Source organism: Gymnoscopelus braueri (assembly GCF_963280865.1).
Source record: "Gymnoscopelus braueri genome assembly, chromosome: 18".
Taxonomy (NCBI): Eukaryota; Metazoa; Chordata; class Actinopteri; order Myctophiformes; family Myctophidae; genus Gymnoscopelus; species Gymnoscopelus braueri.
The window spans coordinates 22,956,843-22,979,935 of NC_137618.1; the positions used below are offsets into that span (position 1 = coordinate 22,956,843).

Sequence of the window (23,093 nt, forward strand, 5' to 3'; positions counted from 1 at the left end):
GTTACCCTCCTGCCGGGCGATATGCAGTAGGCTATGACCCCAAACAGAGCAAGGAACAGCTTTATACCATCAGCAAACCGGCTGCTGAATTCAAAACAGATTTAGGCCCACCACACACCAAAGTTTTGAATGGACTGCTTTTATTAGTTTTTTTATTATGTATTCTATGTGTCAGATGCATGAAGTGTAATGAAACTATTTATATCTCTATAGACAATACAGTAAATAAATAAATCAGAATCTGCTAAATTAAAGCAACGGATCCACCATCTGTCATAAAAGGTTGTAAGCTGCAGTGGTACGTATAGGTAGTAATATAGCACTGTGTGCTAGCTCAACACGTCTGTATAAGCCCCTCAGCTCTAAGTTAAGTTGTCCCTGTATACGTTCTCAGTGAGACGGCTCTTCAGAGCAGACCCTTTTGAGGGTATAAGCATCCTCTGTTCATTCAGTAATTCAACAGACGTAAGACTGAGTTTTCTTCCACAGCGCATAGATTCATTTGTCTGTCCTGCATGTAAATTTGTCTGACCTGTAAACAATAGATTTTCAGGTGTGCAAATCACTCAAATCTATCAATGTAAATGTAAAGGTTTTTCCTTCCGAAAAATGTACAATTAAAATTTGCCTCATTTCAGAACAAATAGCCTATATGTTGGTACATTTCCCTTACCTGTGTTAAGATCAAAGTAGTGAGAGGATGCTATGCTGAGGTCCATATCTTCCTGCCAAAAATAAATTCAAGTGCTTAGAAAAATGGCTCTCACTTGCAAAACAATAACCCATGCAAGTTTAAAGCATACGGTACCCTTTTCCACACTCACAATATATGTAGTTACAATTTTAGTACCGTGTGTGAATCACAACACTTAAAGCAGGGAGGATCCAACAGCTAAACAGCAAGTTTATTTTGGTTAGGTTCAGTAACACAGAGATCATGTCCTGAGGGCGAGATGAGATGATATCAAAATCCCCTGATTGAAAGGATATGGCAATGACAGTATGTGGTGTGCGTGAGTAATGGGTGGGATGAATGGTGTGTTACAATGGATTACAATGTTCAGTGAATAATATGGGAGTAAATTACTCTGAACAGCAGAGAGCAGTATTGACCATTCCCAAACTTCAAAGAAAGGGAGACCACATCATACTGTATGCACACCCTCCATTTGTAATATTCACCAATTGCTCAAAGCACTTTAGTGCTTCTGTTAGCATGTCATTTTAAAACTTGTTTTCTGTAGAAATGAAAAACAAAAGGCACAATGAATTTCAACTCATTCTCGTCTTTAATATGCACAAGAGTTGAAAGCATCAATGAGCCACCTTAAAGAGAAGAATTCAATCAAATTTATAAAAAGATATAAACAATCAGAGGCCAAAACGCTGTCTGTTGCTTTTCTTCTATTATCTTATTTAAAACAACTTTTCATTAGCAAGTAAAAATCTTGCAACAAACATAAGCTTGTATCACTTTTAGATACAAGGCAAAGAAATTGTAAATCTTTAAAGTGGCTCGGTCTAGTCGGCTAGTTCATGACTGTACACCCTCCTCTATAGTTTTGTTCATCAGTATTAAACAGCTAGTCCCCAAAACAAGCCTGGGCTGCTTAGAACACACCCACCCGCTACGTTTAAACCCCCCAAAAACCGTGACCCGCTGCTCCGACCCCCTCTCAGTAGTTAGCAGCCAAACAAGAGGATCATAAGTCTACAAGTCTACATGGCCAGGGCTAGTTTGGATCAGTGCATTACACCTTGACCCTCGAACCCTTAAGACCAACAGGGACTTGGGGACGGTACGAGTGGACAACCCGTCACCGCAGCTTGGGAAAAAACAAAAGAAAACAAAGCCTTTTCTCCAATTCTTCAGCATGTCATCACAATACATATGCATGTTAAAAAGATAAACAAAAAAAAATATTGCTTGAACAAAAACACCCCCCCTCCCTCCCCAATTCATCTTTGACAGTAAGAAGGTTATTGTTTTGCAGAGTCCAACCAATGACTGTCAGCTGCAGCAGCTTTGTACAGGCTTTATGTAAATATGTTCATATATTCATGAGACGGCAAAGAGAGATACACATCACATTTGATTTTGTTGGTTTTTTGTACAACTATTCGGATTGGTGATGACGTGTGACCTCTTCGTCAAAAAGTAGTAAAGTACTGTAAAGGTCAGTGGACCTCGACTCCTCAGTAAGTGTAGTCTTCAGTGAGTATCGGTCCCTTTCTGCAGGCAGAGAGCACCAATAGACCTCTCAGACGTGTGCATAAGACTGAAGAAAACAAAACAAAAAAATAAAATGGAACAAAAACATGGAAGCTTCACAGCCTCAGCAGGAAGAAGCCAAAACTCTTGTTCATAAAAAATATATATATATATTTATATTTTTAAGGGAGAATTTAAATGGGTAAAAAAAAAAGAACTTGAAAATCAAATAAGTAATTCAGGTTGATTTCTAGCTTGACATTTCTTGCGTTAGACCCCATGACGAGTTTCACATTGGTGGGGAACTCCAAGCAGAGTGGTCACTTCCTACAGGATGTGGCCGACCCTGTGCTGCAGAAATGTATGCCCCGTCGAGGGGGAAGGGAAAGGGGGGGGGGGCGGAAAAAAGGCTACAGCTGACATGTTCCGCTTCTTTCAAGTCTCTGTGCCTTCACCCATAGGTTCCTCCCATGACATGTTATCTACATCTGTAAAACAACCTGTTTATTTACTCTATGTTAAAGAGAAAACTGACTGAATACAGTTGTATGTGTAGAAAGAAAAATTGTGGCATTTCTCTTCACATTTTTACACTTTTTTAAAAACATTAAAAGTATTAAGCATGATAATTCAATTTAAGTCGCACGCAGAAAAAGTGACGTCGTTGAGTCAGGAGTCCCGTCAGTCAGTCTGCCACGGAAAGCTCTCTTTGCCTTCTAGTGGCCCCGCCACCTGGGTGGGCCGTGGGGCCTCCGCGGTGCTTCATGGCTTAGCTCTGGGATTAACTCTTTAAACTGGGCGAGAGAGGGTTATGGGGGTGCCCGGCCATCAGGTATCTATGTGACTAAGTGCATGTGTGTACTGTATGTTTATGTGCGTGTCCGTGCGTGCGTGCGTGTGTGGGTGACATAACACCAGAGGTCAATCCAGGGGAGGGAAAGCACAAAAATAAACCAAAAAGAAAAACAGCAGTATTTCTTTCCCCGAAAGTGATATGATGGCTTCTAACAGAAGTATGCACACAAATTCTAGGTGTCAAACTATGTAAGTGTGTCTGTGTGTGTGTGTGTGTGTGTGTGTGTGTGTGTGTATTATATATGTGTTCTGTGTTGAAGAATGTGCTTGTGTTTTGTCTTTGTGAATAGTGACATTTGGCAATCAAAAACAAAAAAAAGAACCTTGCCATGAAGGTTTCTCTTCCTTCTGGTTTTAATTTTGAGTGAAATCTGGACACTGGCAGAGACTACCGGCCATCTTCCCAACGCAGGTTGCCAGATTGTAATTGTGTTTAAACGAATGACCAGGACTCCTGTGTAGGGTTGCCGTGTTTTGTGAAGGATGACCATTTAAGAAGAAAAAAAAACACCCCTAAATGCAGAGGTGGGGTGGGTAAATCCTTCAATAGTGAGTTTCCATGTTGAAGTGAAGCTAGGTAAATCCTTCTGTACCAGGTTGCCAGGTTGGAGGAGAGATGGATGAATGTCTGGGGTGATTACAGAGTACCCGTGCAGCTGGTTGAACCAAGCACATCCTGGCTTTTCTTTTTTTAGAAATTAAACTCCTTGGTTTGCATGTTGGAAGCCGGATCGAAGTTGAAGGTCCCTCCTTGAGTGGCATCAGGGATTAAACTGGGGTCTTCATCGATCTGAGAGGGAAATGATACATGAGGACATTGTGGCATAATAACAGCTAACTGCTAGCTATTATGGATATTATCTCAAGACTGTACTATTTATAGCAGTTGACACTTACATCATCTCCTGAAAAGTACTGGTCAATAATCTCAAAGGCTAGTTTGTAGATGTCCTCATTCTCGTGCTGCTGCAAATTCTCTATCTTCTCCAAACCTGAGCAGTCAGAAAGATGATGGTTCAGACACGACTCTCAAAGAATAACACACTGGACACATGCTCCAAGAAGGTAGGGGGACTGTCAGATATGACTCTCCCCTGTAATTAGTGCGAACTAAGAAATGCCAATACAAAAACTTGATTGGAGTTGATAAATGACACAATTGATCTAATAATGAATTAAACACAAATTCAACATTGTAAAAGGCATTGGGAAAAAAAAACATACAGAAATGTAACCAATTATTATAGAAAAATCTATTTGAAACATTAACGGCAAAAGCTCGCACTTGATTTGAGGGAAATCACGTGTAGGGAAAAAAAAGCTGTGATGCTATACAGAGTAACTTAATTTGAGCATGGTACACCTATCATCACCCATGTTAAGTTAGACACCAACCTCCACACTCCTCTATAATCTCAGCAATGGTGCTGGCTTCATCTCCAGCCATGATGAGGACATTCTTCAGGCCATCCAGGACCACTTGTACCACCTGCGAGTCCTTCACCGACAGCAGGTTACAGAATGGAGGGATAACATTCTGCTCCACGAGGAACTCAACCTGTGCAAACACGCACACATGCACACTTTATTGACAAGCACCACAAATGCAAAATAATTTGCCTTGGTGAAAGACCTCAGTGAAAGACCTTTTTTCCCCACATGCATTGCATTAGAACAATTCCAACAATTCTATGTATTCCAACAATTCTATGTATTATTAGTTACTTTAAATTCAAAAGGTGTTGACATTTTGAGGTCTGAATAAGTTAAAGGGATATTTCACTTTCAAACATGTTTGGGTTCCTTTTAACATCTACTCTGGCTATTGTGAGCACTCCAGACAGTTTTTAAGTTGCTTGTTTCAGTTTAGATATTTGAAATTCATTTTATCAGACACGCCCCCCTTCCTATACAAACCCATTGTAACTTCAAACTCCAGTTTAACCATGATAGATTCATCGAAAACACCGGTCCTTGGTTCTGGTGACAGATATTGTCCTTACAATACGTGAGGGGTAGTGTTTTGTCAAATACTTTTTTTAGTCATTTTATATTTTTTATTTCCCCCAAAAAATATAATAAATGAAAAACGTAAAAAAAAAAAAACACTGGCCCCTCATGCATTAGAAGGCCAATATCAGTCACCAGAACCAAGGACGGGTGTTTTCAATATATCTAACGCGGTCCAAATGAAGTTTGAAGTTACAATGGGTTTGTATAGGAAGGGGGCGTGTCTGATAAAATGAATATCAAATATCTTATAAGTTATTTAGCAAAATATTTACAAAAACCTAAAATGTCAATCAAAACAATACAGCAGTAAACCTAGTGAAGAATAAGCTTCACATTGCAGCCACGCCATAGATCACCTGGTCTTTTCTCCCACTGATGGTGAGGTTGCTGATGGCCCACGCTGCCTCCTTCTGAGTGCCAAAGTCACCCTGCAGAGAGACAGGCTGTTACTAATCCATGCATTTATTGCAAGTCTTTTATACACCACGGTGAACATACACTGTAGGCATGTGTTGTTTTTCCATAAATACCTACATTTTGCTTGTGAACCCAGCAATTTAACCACTTAAAACCCTATACATACTTTGTTGACCAAAGCACCCCAGGGGTTTATACTAGCAGGCCCCCTCCTTTTTTCCCTCTGCACCAAACCGCTTTGCAGAAAATAGCTTATCTACAAGCTAATGAGCTTGTAGAACAGAAATCTTCACCAAATATTTGTCCCAGAATAGGGACTCTAGGGTTATGTTGCTAAGAATAAATACTCCACCCAAAATAGTTTTTCTTATGATTTAGCAATTATTATTATACCAAACATTGAAAAAGAAATATTGGAGTAGAGATGTCTGTGCATATAATAATAAGCATCCACATACAATAGTCAGAGTTCAGCATATAAAATGTTTCTACAAAACTACAAAAAAAACATTTACAACAGGGTAAATAGTCATAAAGCTAGAGTGCAAAGAGAACAATGTAGTGCTTCAAAGAAACCAGGATACCAGGTAAACAACAAGCCTAGCATCTGTCTGAACAACATGCCATCTTATGTTTGTGGTGAAGCAAAACAAATCTAAATGACAAAAACATGGGAACAAGTAACCAACATACATCTGCATAGTATAACTAGCATCTAAGTAAAGAGAAGTCCTGCACGCTTCAGCCAGTACAAGGTAGAAGGGCACATCGGTGCTCAACAGGGACAACTTGCATCAGAGAAAATAATAATACCTGGGCACTTCAGGAGAGACTACCCACATAAAATATAGAGCCTTCTCTACTTGACCACCAAGCTCGAATAACAGCCAAAAGACAAAAAAAGAGGAAACTCAAGGATTGTGGATAGGTTCAATTACATTGTTAAAGTAAAAAAACACAAACCTTGGCCAGTTGGTGGATTATCATGGGGATGAGTCCAGCATCGATCACAGCTTGGACCTGCTGTTGGTTGCCAGCTGTAATGTTGGACAGGAACCAGACGGCTTCCTACAAACAGGCCAATCAGACACATTCAAAACACAGCACTACAGAAAAAGCACACCAATCAGAGACAAGGTATATGAAAGGCAATTAAGTAAAACAAGAAAGAAACCCAAACCACCACAGTGGCTGGTAAATTCACTGGCAACTTGAAATAATATCTCCTGCCAACTACATCGAACAGACCTTTAAAATGATAGTCACCCATTACAATTTCTGTAGAATGAACAGAACAGAACTCTACAGCAATTGGCTGGCGGTTAGTTCATTTTAAATGCCTCTAGTTTGAACGCGTTAAAAGTTCCACAAAGGCTTAAACAAAATAACTGTGAGCCTACACCGTGGCAGTGGATGTTTCAGCAATATTCTGCTGACGATGTGCAAGTTTGACTAATGACAGCCGCACAAATAATATACAAATATTGACTGGATGATAAAATGCGGAAATAAAATGCAATAAAAGCAGGTTCTTGTAGTGGGCCGCCCCTTTTCATTAGGCCCACATTTTTAGCGACAAGCTGTACAATTTATGCTGGTATGTGTCAAACAAGCGATCAATTACACTGCTGATAAACATCAAAAGTGCCCTCAAACTAGAGGCCTCCATGTAATTCCTTTGTGTACCGAGATCTGATATGGTAGTGTAGTGATACCTTGTTGATCTTCTCCTTAGGGTGTGTGAGCAGGTTGGGGAAGTGTGAAAGGACATCACAGTTGAGCACCACCTGTGTCTGTTCGTCTGTTCCCGTTACAATGTTCCCCACAGCCCTCAGAGCAGCCGTCTGCAGGGCGCATACAGATAACAGAAAACATTAAATTAATACAAGGCTTCATTTGTTCTGTGGATTAGAGTGCGGTTAAAAAAATATAGGATAATTACAAAAAAACTATCTGACCTGAACTTTGACTTCCTGGTGACTGAGGAGAGGCACGAGGAATGGAACGACACCAGAATCGATGACCATCTGGATTTGCTCGTTGCCACCGTCCGTGAGATAGGACAAAGCCCACACAGTGTCTACCAAGATCTAATCAAACACACACAAACTTTAATATCATGAGCTACTGTGACTGCACAGCACATTTACAGTTGCAATCACTGATACACAGCGGTGTTTCCCCTATATGCATTCAGCAGTGGCTGCAAATATATAACCACCAATGGATTCAGAATCATAAAAAAACCCTAGTTTGACCCTCACATGCTACTTAAAGCAGAATTTAATTATCTATTTATTTCCCGCAGGTTAAGGGTACCCCAACTTTCAGCAGCTGTCACAAATTCCCTTAGGGAAATTGAATTTCAATCTTTATGAGATGTGTTACTAGACACCTTTACAAACACATTGGTGAAGAAATTTCTTAAGGTTTTGACATTATTCTGATAATATTCCCTTAAGTATTCTCTTGTTATCTCTCAGTCTGAGCACACAGAAACAAATTCCAAATCAACTTGTAAGTTTGTTTTGGCAATATATATGTTTCAATATTAGGTTAATATTTATTCAGACATGCATACATAAACACAGTCACTTGTAGAAAAGGTTAGCACCGCTTAAAAACCATTGCTCAGATACTCACATTTATATCAGTGTGGTATATTAACACACAGAGGGCAGGGAGAATCTGTTGAGAGAGAAAAAGAGAGAAGTAGGTAGTGAGTGGGTGGCGGAATGGAGGTGGAGGCAGAGGAGATGAAGAGACAAAAATAAAAGGGGGCGGGAGCACAAAGCTGTCAGAAGCAGAATTCAGACATAGCCTTGACTGCTTTTATAGCCAGACGTTTTTTCCTGGGCGATGAGGCTGGGTTTGGCTGAAGAAAAGATCCATGACTCAGCCTGAATTCAGAGATGTGAGTTAACTGAGCCATCTGGCTGGCAGGGACAGACAGGTGGAAGCACACACACACACACACACACACACACTAGTCCTACCTCTTGTACAGTCTCCATGGGTGGTGGCGGGTCCTTGTTGCGGCAGAGGTTGACGATGACCCAGGTGACGTTACGGAGGAAGGTGATGGGAATGGAGGGGTTGATGAAGGAGAGCAGGGGCTTGACCACGCCCAGTGAGATGACATAATCCCTGCACTGAGGGCCGTCGCCTAGGCAGGAAACGGGGCATAACTTCAGCATGAGCCAAAATATGGTATGCCCATTGCAGCGACAATGACAGGGGGGGAAGAACACCACTCACCTATAATGTTTCCTAAAGCCCATACGGCCTGTTCACAAACGTTCTGGTGGGGGGAGTGGAGCAGCCGCAGGAACAGAGGTACTGCATCTGGGCAAGAGAGACACAGCTGCCATCAACACCAAACATAGATGGAGCAAAACATCTCCACACGCAATAATGACTTGTTACATGGAATAAAGCAAAAATAAAATCTCATGACTGAAAATGTAATGATGATGTTTAGGTGTTATCATTCTAAACCTAGGTTGCTGCTACACACAGACAGCCAGTTGAAGAAATCACAGATTGAGGATTTAAACTTTGCTTTTATGGCATTTCTGAGAAACCATTCATGTTTATGGACGATGCTCTTAAACATGTATTCTATTGCTAGTTTGACTAGTTTTCAAATAATCTTTGATCTTAAAATAACGAATAACCCAAAATAGCCGATCTACAAGCTCACAACGCGTCACACTGTTGTAGATTGCGCAACTTGCTTCCATAGAAGACGTGCTGGCCTCTATGGAATTCAAATGACTGAAATCAGTTGTGGCGACTGAGAACTTTTAATCCATGCTAATACTCCCAGGCCATGACATTGCTCACGTGTGACTGTAAAAGCACATTGTAATTGTGCTTTATTGTGGTGAGGACAAATAAACAAGCTGGGTGGACGGCAGACGATACACAACAGACCGCAGGGATAACAGAAGAGAGAGAGAGTGAGAAAGCACAGGGTCAACTTACTGGATTTAACCACAGCCTGAGTCTGTGCTGATGTCCCAGAGGCAATGTTGGTCAGGGCCCAGGCTGCCTCAAACTGGAGGGACGGACTGGGTGAGAATGAAAGGAAAGGCAGGAACAGCAAAAATGAGAATAGAAACAATAGAAATATACTAAGCACGTTTTGTTTCTTGGAATGGAATTTAGATATATCTAGTCTTGAGGCAACCCTTCCCTTCCTACTGCATCTGCTGCTGTGCTGGGTATTTCTCTACCGAGTGCGTCAGTTTAATGCCTTCAACAGCAGTGACAACCCTGTCCACACAATTCTGCCACTGGCTATTAATTGTGAAATCAAGTTGTGAATATGAGTAAAATGATGTATATCCAACACATGACTTTGTCACTTGCAACCTTTTTTTTTGGCAACTTTCATAAATGAAACATCTTGCTTTGATAATCTGAAAACCAAGCTTCACCACAGTAGTGAAAACCCGGTTGAAAAACAGGGCCTGTGTGTTTAGACATTGCAGCTGACCCGTCTGCATACCAGAGTGTCTGCAGCTGTGCTTAAGGGGGAACACAGTATAAAGAATACTCGCGTTCCATTCTTGAGGTAATGTGACAGATTAGGAACACAATGAAAGTCACACAGACCCATGCACTCAACTCTAGGTGGCAGTATCATCTTACCATTACTTCAAACCGTCGCTGTGGCATATGAGTGACATGAGGAATTGCAACAATTCTAATGTAAATGAAAAGTCCATCAATATGAGTTTTCCTTTGTGTAAACAGCTAACACTTAAAAGCTAGTGATAAAGTATGTTGTCCGAGCACATTCATATTTAGCATTCAGTTCATGAGAGTTTCAAGACGAATACCTTCAGCCTTCCTACCAGCTGATGATCTTGTGTAAGTATGTTTGTGAACATTCCCTAACTGAATACAAATTTGAGTTATAAACAAAGGGCTACTTGCCAATCTCAAGTTTCTAAAGACCATTTATATATCATGAAACATTTTTTTTTTCCTTCTAATTTATGAGCATTTCTTCACACAAAACATGCCTTGCTTCTGATATTTATGTTTCTGTAAATTAGGTCTAGGCAATAAGGAAAGAATATCACAATATATTTGACCAAATAAATACCCCGATATTGATATTCTGTTGGTAATATTTTGTTGTTACAATAATATCAATCGTCTTACATTTTTCAAAAACGTTCCTAAAGAGAAAATAGCAGATCTACAAGCTGAGAATGTATCACGATGCGACGCGCTGAACTTGTAAATCATCTATTTGAGAATTTGACCATTTCTGAAAATACTAAATAAGGCTTAAGTGATTAAATAGGAAAAGACAACACCTATGTCATATCATGATAGATATAAAAAAATCCTACTATGGTCATATTACGATACTGATATACCGATACATTGACCAGCCCTATTGTAAACTGCATTAACTTTCCTGGTCTTGGTTCATAATGTCATCTACATTGTTACTGCAACCTAGAAAACTATGTAAGCTCCCTCTATGACAGCATGAGGCTACGATACATGTGACAGTCCACTGCCTACAACGCTATATTGCGACATGGGCTAGATAATAATATTATTATTATCTAGCCCATGTCGCAATATAGCGACATCCCAAAATTGTCCAGTGCTCTTCTTTAATGTGACACCATCTGTCATGGGTCGCCATAGTAACATCCTTACAACTCCCCAAGTCCTTCCAACCCCGATGGCACCTCCCCCTTCCCGAACACAAGGTCCTGGGAACAGGGGGAACTCTGAGGGACAGGAATGCTGTTTTATTTGGCTTGGCCTGTACAGAGAAGGTCCAGTGACTTCCCTGTGCCCGTTGCCCATGTGTTCGCAGGAGTGGACGCACACTCGTGCAATGAACGTACATACACTCAATGCAGCATCTATAATCTACAATCTAGTCTACATCACATAAATTATTGCGTTACGGACCATGGCCTATATAAGCGCTCAAGTTGATGTGTCTGTTGATAAATCACAGCTGTTCTCCGGACAAAGTTGATAGAGGGGCAAATTAAATGCTTGGAAGTGGACTTACTTATCGTCCCTCTCCAGACATTTGACTAGAATAGGTAGGATCCCAGACTTTATCAAGTCATCGATAGGGGGGTTTCTGTCGCTGGAGAGCAGTTTTCTGACAAGAGAAATGAAAGACAAACAAATGTTGAGTTCATCACGTATACATAGTCAATCTGTGTGATTGAGCCAGTGAGTGAGTGCGTGCATGAGTGTGAGTGAATGAGAGTGAGTGAGCAAGTGAGTGAGTGAGTGTGTGCATGAGAGTGAGTGAGTGAGTGAGTGAGTGTGCATGAGAGTGAGTGAGTGAGTGTGTGCATGAGAGTGAGTGAGTGTGTGTGTCCTGACCTGGCAGCCTGTACGGCACTGAGCTGGACAACTGCATTATCACTGGTGGCGTTCTTCAGAAGATGAAATAAAATGACAGTTAGAATATTAGAAATCAACATGCAGAAAGGGCTCTACGTTGTTAGAAGATGTGACCACAGAATCAGATAGTTGTCCTGATAGAGGCTTACCTGTAAGATGGCATCAAGCGTAATATTTTGCTGGATAGGGAGAAATGGGAATAAACATTAGCATTGTACAAAAGAATTATCACCATGTTTATTATTAGGAAATGTCTGTCACCTCACCTGCTGACTAAAGGCCCTGACTATGAAAGTATGAGAAGGGAATGAGCCAGATAAAGACAGACACTCATGCACATGTTACGTGATTTCCCTCTGAGAGCTGCTGCTGCCCTGTGAGCTTATACAGTCAGAATGCCATGCTAATTAGGGGTGCAACAGTTAATCAAACTAATTGATTTGATCAATTATAAAAAAATTATAGATTTTCAAACATAGCGAGAATTGCAGATCTACACGCTCACATGTATTAGACAATATCAGACTACTCGGTTGATTATTTAAAAAAAAAAGATTAGAATAGATTGATAGTTGCAGAGCTAATTTATCATTAAGACACATCATAATGCATTGGCTTAAAGCACAGGTCATCCCTCATCATTTCATTAAGCTAGTGAAAGGTCTTTCACTCAGAGACGTCAGGGGGCTTTTAGAGTTAAGTACATCTCCCGGGTTTACTACACCACTGCACTCTGGACACCTCCATCAGTCTGGAAAGCAATGGGGGGGTGTTGGGGCGGGCTTCTGGGATACTAGAGGGTACACTCAAATGACCTTCTGCACTTCTGGACAGAGAACGCTTATCGCTTTCTTTAGTGTAGAGGTTCCCAAACCTTTTCAGCTCAAGACCCAAAAGAAAATTTGGTCTTTTCAAGATCCAAACTACATCATGAATTAATCACTTAAGCCCCATTAGAAAAATGGCAGGATCTAAAAGCTCACGAGTCACCATGCTATGCGTTTTGAGCTTGTATTTGTTTTTACATGTAGTTTATCCATAAATTCCACAAATCGCTGTGTATGCTGTTCTTGAGAACTGTCCAACCAGTTGCCTTCATATTCGTCGTGTGTATTGCTGATGCCCCCAAGGGACGTCTCTGAGTCAGTTGGATCAGCCGTTCTCTGGAAATGGCATGCAGCGCAATTACATATGTAATGTAACCTTATGTTAAGTCAATGCAACGGTGGGCATTGCCCACGAATGACGGGCATCATCACAACTATACAACACAACACAACACTAACAACTACATACAACATAGCTACACACCATCAACAAAACCCTATGTTTGATAAACATTGCTTTTTGTATATTTTTATTTGTTCTCATAAGTCTTATTAACCCCTTGAACCCTAGCATCCCTATTCTGGGGAGAACGTTTACCAAAAATAACAGATCTACAAGCTCATGATGCATTGCGACACGCTGTGAGCTTGTAGATCGGCTATTTTTGGCACAAAGATCTGGTGTAGAGTGAAAAAACTGCCAACCAAGTACAGCAACACAGGTCTGTTTTACTAAGTATAGAGAGTTTAAGTGGTTAATGGTTATGGATATGTTTGCTACATTTTACAGCAGGAGATGTAATATGCATAGGCCCAACATGCCATTACTAAGTAATCTATTGCTTGATTATATTACAGTATCTCCTCTCTGTCCTCTTTAACAGTTGCTTATTGTCTAAAAAGCCATGGCCTCGAGAAATGCAAACTGTGCCAGATGAAGTAAATCACCAAAAGATTGTGGTTTCTCTCACGTGATGCCTGGCTTGGTCAAGAGGGGGAAAACAATATTTATTTTTAGACATAGATGGAATATTTCCCCTTGAGTAGAATGCTGGAATGATTGAAATGGCATCTTGTAAGTCCCCTGCCAAATTAACTTTGGCCTTCAGATTTCCCTTCATTTTCAATGGAAACACTGATATTTTGAGTGCAATTAGTTTCTGCCTCTATGTAAATTAAAAATGTTTGTCTGTTTTGTTCACTGACTAGAACTATTACCTGAGTAGAGTAGGCCTATAGTTAAAACTGCAATCTGGCACTTAATATTGCATTTATTTTTTAAATTATTTCTAAATTTAGTTTCAGCAACTTATGCAATTATATATTAAAAAAAAAGAAAGATCCAACAAAACGAGTATACTCTCTGGGGGATTGCAGGGAGTAATAATCAATTAGTTTAATGCTGAATTCTTGCATCCCTATTGCAGAGTCAGATTTGTTTACCCCGGGCAAGAACCCTCAAGAATGGGGTCATGTTGTCAATTAAATAATCACAATCCAAAAATGCATTGCAGCTCTAAAGACAAAGCAAAATGCAAACATTAAATGCGCATGTGGATACATGCTGAATTCTCTGTTAACTGCTTTTTAGCCACAAAGGGAATTAAAAGATACTGTATAAAACTATTATATAAAACACGCTTTCACTTTACCACACTGTTTTGCTTGTTGTGCCCATTAAGCAAACTGATTTCTGTATTGTATAAACAGAACTCAGCATGATGCAGTACCAGAAACCACAGATAGCACACAAGATTGTCAACTTGTTCAAGACACATACGAAAAACACACACTTACTCCTTTGAAGTCTGAGTCGACATCAGAGTCCTCCAGACTCTCCTCTTGTGGGACGTTTCGTTTTTTCAATAGATGTTCGTCTCGTTTGTTCTGACAAGAGACACAGACAACAGAGCAGGAGAGATGAGAAGGTTTATTAACGCATTCATGAATTCTTTCAGAAACAACAGCAGAACCAACTTGAACATTTCACAGAATCAAGCTTCCACCTCGAGTACAGCTAAAAACGAATTGTTGCCCAACTTTAAATGTGTTAAGCTTGAGGAATCTAGCTCACGCGTAAACAACACTAACTACTCGGATAGATATCTACATGCTGGCTCACTCCAAAGAAATGAGCACGCTCACACAAATCAGCACTCAGCAGGAGGAGAAAGACAAAGGGGGAACACAGAGGCACAGTTGAAAAAGGCCTTGAAACACATCTGTATTCACACACACACACACAAACACACCGGCACCAGTTCACAGGGCAAATGAGTCAGTGGTAGGACGAGGAGGAGGAGATTCCCTTGGCCTACATTCCAGTGCATCGTGCTGACGTGCGTCACCGATGACTAAACCGGGCAGCGCAATGCTTCTCGCTCTGCTCTGTTCAAGCAGAATGGAATGTGCTGGACTGAGGACCAACTCAGCACTAAACAGCACTGACGCTCTCCATCTCTTAATGCCCCCCCCCTCCCCGACTGTCCGACCACCATCCTGTCAAAACTGCACTCAAACCTCTAATGTTGTTGTTCTACATAGTGTACCTAGTACAGATGGAGGACATGACTTCAAAGTGTTATGTCCATGCTTGTTTAGCAAATGTGTGAATCATCCCCAGGTCTATTATATGTTTTCTAAAATGATTACTCAAAAGGTCACGCAACTTAACAGTGCACATGTTTTAGGTCATCAATTACTGAAATTACTCTTAACATAAATTAACCCATTTAGGGCGGGAACCCCTATTCGTAACTATACCTTTCAAGACGGGGTTGTTGTTGTTGCTATATACAGTATATAGCAACATACATCTTTTGTAATTTTTTGAATAAATATTCCTTTAGGATTTAGAAGGCGTTTTTAGAATCGGCCTCAGGTCAAAATGGGTTAAAGCCAGACCAATGGAGATAAAAACAGCTGCTTTTGGTGATGTATGACACTGCTCAAAGATATAATACAAAAATAATAGACCAACATTCTCAAACATCTAAATGACTTCCTGGGGTTGCATTCGACCAACATGTAACACAGCAAGAGGTTTGTCTAGGAATTCAACACAAATGGACTAAGAAATCAACAAGAAACCCACTAAGTCTAATCTTATTTACATTTTTGGAGGCTGCCGTGCTCCGTCTCATATCGAGAACAGTCTCTTCGGTTTCCAAGACAACTTACCCTGTCCTTGACTCAAAAATTGTGGCATCAGAGAGCCACTGAGATCTACACTCCACTTTAATAGGTACACCCGTTCATTAATGCAAACAACCTATTCCTCCCAACAGAGGGTGTTGTGGCTGCAACTCAGTATATGTGTGTGTATATATATATTCAGCATATTGGATGCAGAAAGGTTCAGTTACAGTTCCACCAACATCAGAATGAGCAGGTGACGTGATCTAAGTGACTTTGAATGTGGTATGATTGTTAGTGCTAGAAGGGGTGGTTCCAGCATATCAGAAAGCGCTACCCTCTTGTACAGCACTGTGGGGACGGTGGGGACCCCAGGTGTCCTTGAGGGGGTTCCAGGGGTTCCCCAGCTAAATGAATGATAGTTATAAACTAAATTACCCTTACGGGTCTGTAACTCAGAGTGTACAAACGGAACCAAATGGACTCGTTAAGGGTTCTGTACAGTCTAGATTGGGGTCCCAAAGATTAATACAAACATATCAAATGGAGGTCTGTGGCATAATGCATGTCCTTGAAATTAAAAGGGTTTATAATCACAGCTGTAAAAAGGTTTATAATCACAGCTCTACACTACAGTGTAGAGTTTACTGAGAATGACACCTGCCTGATACTCAATAGGTGTGTACCTAATTAGATGGCCACTGAGTGGACAAAACGTTCGACTTGGCAGCAGTGAAAGAGGTACACCTCGACCTGTAACTCATCTCTGGCACGGACTCAAAGTAAGACCCAGGGGTTACCCTCATGTACCACTACCCATGCTTACTCTCTCGCTCACTCTACGCTGACACTAATAAAAACCTTCAGAAATGGAGAACAAATGACTTGGCAAAAAGTAAATAGACGTCATGTGGGCACATTTCCCCTACAGAGAGTGGGGGGGGGGGGGGTCTTTAACATCAGAGAAAGATTTGAAAAAAGGTGTACATGCACAAAGGTGCAAGGCTTTAGATGGTCAATTTTTTGCATCAGAAAATGAAAACTGATGATGGGGTACAGGGACCAACTTCAACGTGGCATGCATTGGCATCAATTTAGTAATACAGCATGATCTAAAACTCATAAGATCATAGATCGAAAAACTTCTGCCATACACGATTGCAACAAGAAATTTGAGGTTGACTATCTGAAGTTATTTGTTTGTGTTTCAACATCCCAGCAAGCTTTATTCTAGAGTTCTAGACACAGCTGTAACTAGACAATGAAGTAGACCGTGTCAAGGAGCAGTTGGAGGAGTATGTTTTAAAGTCTTGGAGATATTGGCTTCTATCTTTGGGGAACTAGCTTGTGTATACAAATATGCAATGTGTAATTTGTGTAAACAAATTAAACTATAAAACCAATATAGCAATATCAAATGTGAGTTGCATTTTAGGTGGATGTCTACAATACCATAAAAACTGCAACAGACAAACAAGAATCATAAACAAGCTGTGTGGCCAAATAAAGAGTTTCTACTGATTCTGTCGATTTCATTTCTTACACGTTACAGTAAGATACATTTCAGAAAATATAAAAATCCATCAGAAATGACACTTTTAGGTCCTTTGCTGCAAGAACAACATCTATGTTACTTCCAATCGCTGAAAACATCTTCCCCAAAAAAAAGGCAAACTGTACCAGTTTAGAAAAGGCACGTTATCCTACCAACATTTATCATGCACTTTTGCCCAGGTTGTGTGTGCAGACTGTGCACGCTTGTGTGTGTTCATGTGTGTGTGTGTGTGTGTGTCTGTCTACATGGGATTTGTCACATACATCATGTGGAGTGTAAGATATATTTTAGTTTGTCATCTTATCTTACTTTATTAATACAGTAAGTAAGTCACATCCATTTGGTACACAGAGCAACCTAAAACACCCCAGGAATGATCTACAAATACAATTTGAGTTCCAGAATAATCTGGTTGGTTCTCACCTTTCTCAGCTCAACTGTCACTTCATTTCGATGTCTTCGCATAGTCTGTAACAAAGGAACACAAACAAAAAGAGAAACAAATGAAACAGTTTGTCTTTTAAGCAAAAATATATACTGTAAGAAGAGAGAGCACTTCTTTACTGTTATTATTGTCATGACAGTGATGCGGCCATGCGGTTATGAATAAGGCATTTGCACAAATGCATTAGTGGAATTATCATCACAGCAACGTAAGATTCATAGACAGATAAGCATCTCCCTTACCTTATAAATGTGTCATTTGAGTGACATTTGAAACAAAAATATATGAGGCATATTTCATTTGAGGTGTGCTTAACCCTTTATTTTAGCAATATGGGGCGAGTCTATTTTAACCAATGAAAATGCTTGACTGGAACTACCTGATGTATAAAAGCTTGCATAGCAGGAACAAGGACCCCAATTAAAAATGTCTGTATGAACTAGATTATCATAATTAATTTGAGCTAATTTACATGAGCACTTAAACTCCCTCCCACTGCCCGTCACCTGCCCTAAAACACATAGTTTCTCTCAACTTACTGTGACCTAAAGTTGTATAAGAGCCTACACATTCCAACTATGACATGACTGTCAGAACCCTTGTGTTTTTAAAGTTGTTCTCCCCAAGAACCTGTTCTTGGAAAAATATCACCAAGCAGTGTAAGAATATCTATTACCCAGAACAAATTGACAATATTCAAGTTCACTGCTGATTCCGACCTGGTTTATAAACAATAGTATTAACTATTATGCAGTATCTTACAAAAGACCAACTGGCATAATTAATATCACAAAAGCAGGCAAGTAGCTCAATTTAGCCTTTAACAATGACAACTAGAGCATCAACCTTTTCCCAAAACAGATCAAACCAAGTGTGAGTGAAAGAAATCAATGAGTCTGTTACATGGATGGAATAAAAAAATAGCACAAGCATGAACAGGTAAAACTGCTTTGGCTATATGGTGTGTTCATACATTTGTTTACAGTCCATCCAGAACAGTTTGAGATGGTCTCAAGTCAGGTCTTGTGACTGTTTGCCACGGTTCATATTGCTTTCCTAAATAGCCTCTTACGTAATCTGGGCCAGTCATAACTAACTCAGGAGGCTGAGGAGTGGAGAGGTGTCTCCCCAGCCACCACAGAAGAACACAGTCAACTGAAAATAACAATGACTGACCAAAGGCCCCTTCTCCAAATTCAGATTATAGCATGTCAAACTGGAAATTAGGATAGCAGGGTAGTTTGACTGATGTAAGATGGGCCTAAGCGTTTGACATTCGTTCATTGCTGTGCCCATGACACAACTGTCCAACGCAACAATTACATCCTGAATCTTGAAAGAACAGACAGGTGACACTTCAATGCCAAATGATTTGTCCAATCTCACTCTTAATGATACATGACTGACATAACATTCAATTACAGAAACGGAATATACGGTATTAATGCAGAATGATTCATCTCCAAGCCTTTGCCAGCTAGACTGAACTAACTAGGCTAAATCCCATTGTGGAAATGTCTGTGCTATTGTCTTCGTTATGATTTCCACTTTGGAAAACTTAAATTCATGCATAGGCTCTTGAGAAACCCCAAGCCAGACCCCCAAGCCGCCTGAAATAGCATCAGGAATGCATTTGGCTATGTTTGTCTGTCATAGTAGTAGCCATGTGCTCATCACACTGGTGTGTTTTCAAAACAACAAACAGTGGATCAGTTTTTGGCCAGTTGTTGGTGAGACTGACAGATATTATCTGTATCGTCACCTTTCACTTATATTATAAGAGAAAAGATCCATGAACTGCATCTTTTGTAAAGTCTCTTTTCTATAAACATGCATAACCAAACTTGCTCAGACATTATCAGTACAGCAGAAAAATAACTGCATAATAATCACTTTTGACTTTTCATGAGGCTATCATCATTTTGTTATTTCAACAAGCTGGAGTCTATGTGGGCCAAGGCAGGCTCAGGACGTCTTACCCTTAACGACCTAAATTTGAAATAAACGTAACGGACAGATATATAATCTATGCTAAAGGTGTCACTGGGAACGGCAATCCCGTCAATGTACCGTTGAGCTGTGCTATTTGCCTAATAACGAGACTCGGGTCGGTGGGTGCAACTGATCTGCCGGTTTGAGTTTTACGACCAAAGCCATTCATGTGACGCCTGTCAACATTTGTCATTATGTTCCAATGTTGCACCATTAGTTGAATAATGCCGTCTTTTTTCCAACATTTACCAGGCCTTATCATGAGAAGATTGTGAAGGCACCCGCAGTAGTTAACGGTTACTATTATTGCTATTAATGCTGCTTAGTTATTCTGCAATACACGTTACAGTTCTCAACTGCCAAATGTGGTTTCGTGACTGACTGGGATTAGCGGCTCGTTCGATGGGCAGCCGTTACATCCGCATACATCGCAACATCATAGCCAGGCCAGGTAGCTACATTGTTTCTATTTTAGCTGACAGTTTGCTTTGCTAACGTAGCGGCTCTGACCTACAGTAAAGATAGCAGGGACAGGTCCGTGACGTCACAACCAATCACCAGTGTGTAGGCTCTTTAGTTTCATTCGTGTCTTATTAATGTGTACTTCGTCGGACGACAAAAATGACTTTTTCACTTGTATTGAAAATGTGTATTTTCTGTCAGTGAAATAGTCGCTCGACACTCGATAACGGCGCGGTTTTGCGGTTGGGTTTCAAGCGTCCTGAAGCACTTCCGCTAACCGGTGTTTGGCAGTGTTGCCAGGTCTGCTTATTATAAGCGACTTTGGTCTTGTTTTTCTGTAAAGTTGCTTGTAAATATTGGGGCCGGGGTTGTGTATTTTTTTGGGCTTGTTTCTTAAGTGTACAGTTGCTTATTTACTACATTTGTGTATAATTGTGTTAGTAAAATGTTTAAAAAAATATTCCACATTTTAAGCCGAAAATAGCCGACGTTTAAAGTGCTCATGTTGGGCTTGTTTTCATAGACCTGTTGCTTGTTTCTCTCGCAAAACCTGGCAACACTGGTGTTTAGTTGTGACATCACTGTCGGATCCTCCTTGGCATCAGCCAGGCTCCGACTAGCTCATCTGATTTGCTATTGCTAACAAGGAGGGGCTATGTGTGTTAGATCTGGGATATGAACCAAACAGTTCATCGTAATGTAATTCAGTAAAAAGCAATGTTGAATGAACATGACAATCTCACGTTATTGAATAGTGTTCGTTAACATTAGCTTAGCCAGCCTGTAAAACATCAAGAGGATAGACCAGGGCCCTGCCTCGCCGTTGTTAATGCGCTAGCTCACAGTGTTGCCGTGTCCGCTTATTATAAGCAATCTTGGGTTTGTTTTTCTGTGTAGTTGCTTGTAAATATTGGGTTGCGTTTATTTTGGGCTTGTTTCGAAAGTGTGGTCGATTATTTGAGCTTCCTTCATAAATGTTGTTTAAACCAGTGGTTCTCAAATATTGTCATGTCACGGACCCCCAAATGTATATATATTTGTTCCTAACCCCCTTCTGAAAATATTTTGTGCCAGGAGTCCCATACCAGATTTGTTATTAAAATTTATTTCAAGACTTTTTGAAAATAGCAGATCTACAAGCTCACAATTTGTAGACAGGCTACTTTCATATAGCTGATGTATACAGTGGGTTTACAGTGCTCATGTGGCCTATAATAGTCTCTTCTTTTGGGCTTGCATTATAAACCTGGCTGCTTGTTTCTCTCGCAAAATTTGGCAACACTACCAGCTACAGCTACCTATAGTTAGCAAAGCAGTGACAGGAATATCCCTGTCACTTGATTCCGTCGACAATTCCGTTTTTTCGGTGTGAGTTTACGCGTTAAATAACGACCGGCCGATACAATGCCAGCGACTAGGGTGTCGCTAAGTAATGTGCCATTACCACCATGATTAGTATAATATAACAAGTGGTTATAGATAAGGCCAATGGGCGACTTTTGATCACCCGCGATTGCTAGCTAGCATTAGCCAAGAGTTGTGGCTGGTGGTAAGCTGCAGCCGGGGCCAGGTTGAATTCCAAAACGCTCGCCCCAAAACACAGTCGCCCCGGGGCAAATCCGGCGGTGTTCACCTGGTATTCCTAAACGTAACCTCAGTAAAACAATGTCTAAAAACCTAACCTTATTCATAAACGTAACCTCGGTAAGACTATGCCCAACCTTCAACTTGTTTCTAACCTTATCCTCAGCGAAACAAATACAAGAATACAAAGAACAGCTGGTCCGCAAAAATGGGGGCGAGTGTGTTTTGGGGCGAGTTTTCCGGTTACCGGCCAGGATGGATCCCCCGGCGAGGCCCAAGACTGAAGCTTTACGATCTAAAAACACAGCATGAATGATCCGTTGGTTTTGCCCCACCATCATCATGTTTACATTCCCGACTCACCTCGACATCGCGTCCCTTGTTCTTGAAACTCTTGATGCGGTGGTTTTCCGAGCCGGCGTTTTCTGCCATGGCTGTATATAGGGTTGTTTAGCTGTTATAGTCCGGCTTTAGGGGATCCGCCGTGAAAGACTGTGCTCTCCTCTGCTGCTCAGCGGCTCCAGGAAGGGGGGCGGAAGACGTAACACATCCAGTGTTGCCAGGTTTTGCGAGAGAAACAAGCAAACAGGTCTATGAAAACAAGCCCAAAAGAAGCAAATAGGCCACATTAGACCCAGGCAGGCCTGCATCGGCTGTTTGAAAATAGCCGATCTACAAGCTCACGACGCGTCGCGATGTGACAAGTTGTGAGCTCGTAGATCTGCTATTTTCAAAAACTCTTGAAATAAAATTTGGAATATATGGCATGTGTTTTTTAACATTCTCACAACACAAAATGCTCCTTGGCACAAACATTTTTCATGAAAATATTTGGGAACCACTGGTTTAAATAATAATTAAAACATTTGGAAGCAAGCTTAAATAAGCAAGTACACTTTAGAAACAAGCCCAAAAAAACGCAACCAGCAACTACCAATATTTACAAGCGAATAAGAAGCCTTATAATAAGCCGACATGGCAACTCTGGTAACACATCGCAGAGAGGGATAGGAGGAGCTCTGCATACCTCCTCCGATTGTCCTGATTTCCATGGGATCCTCGACGAATATTCATAATACATGACATTTCATAAGCTAGGTTTAACAGACAGGTGGCTCTTTCATGGATGATGACATAGCTATAACTGCGTAGGCAAGTCTAACTACTCGTTCTCAAAACTTTTTCAAGTCAAGG

General features: G+C 40.7%; 1 protein-coding gene across 1 annotated transcript; it reads right to left on the bottom strand.

Annotated features, from left to right (window-relative positions):
- Positions 1 to 1,268: 1,268 nt before the first annotated feature.
- On the bottom strand, positions 1,269 to 22,412 carry kpna3 (karyopherin alpha 3 (importin alpha 4)). Its single transcript, XM_080412977.1, has 17 exons — positions 22,263 to 22,412; positions 17,840 to 17,884; positions 14,524 to 14,613; positions 12,049 to 12,078; positions 11,879 to 11,931; positions 11,553 to 11,648; positions 9,485 to 9,570; positions 8,756 to 8,842; positions 8,494 to 8,663; positions 8,141 to 8,185; positions 7,456 to 7,587; positions 7,213 to 7,341; positions 6,461 to 6,565; positions 5,437 to 5,508; positions 4,463 to 4,625; positions 3,965 to 4,059; positions 1,269 to 3,857 (listed from the first exon to the last, which is right to left on the bottom strand). Exons 1-17 carry the CDS (start codon positions 22,329 to 22,331, stop codon positions 3,759 to 3,761), a joined length of 1,566 nt encoding a protein of 521 aa, XP_080269103.1. The 5' UTR covers positions 22,332 to 22,412; the 3' UTR covers positions 1,269 to 3,758.
- Positions 22,413 to 23,093: the final 681 nt, after the last annotated feature.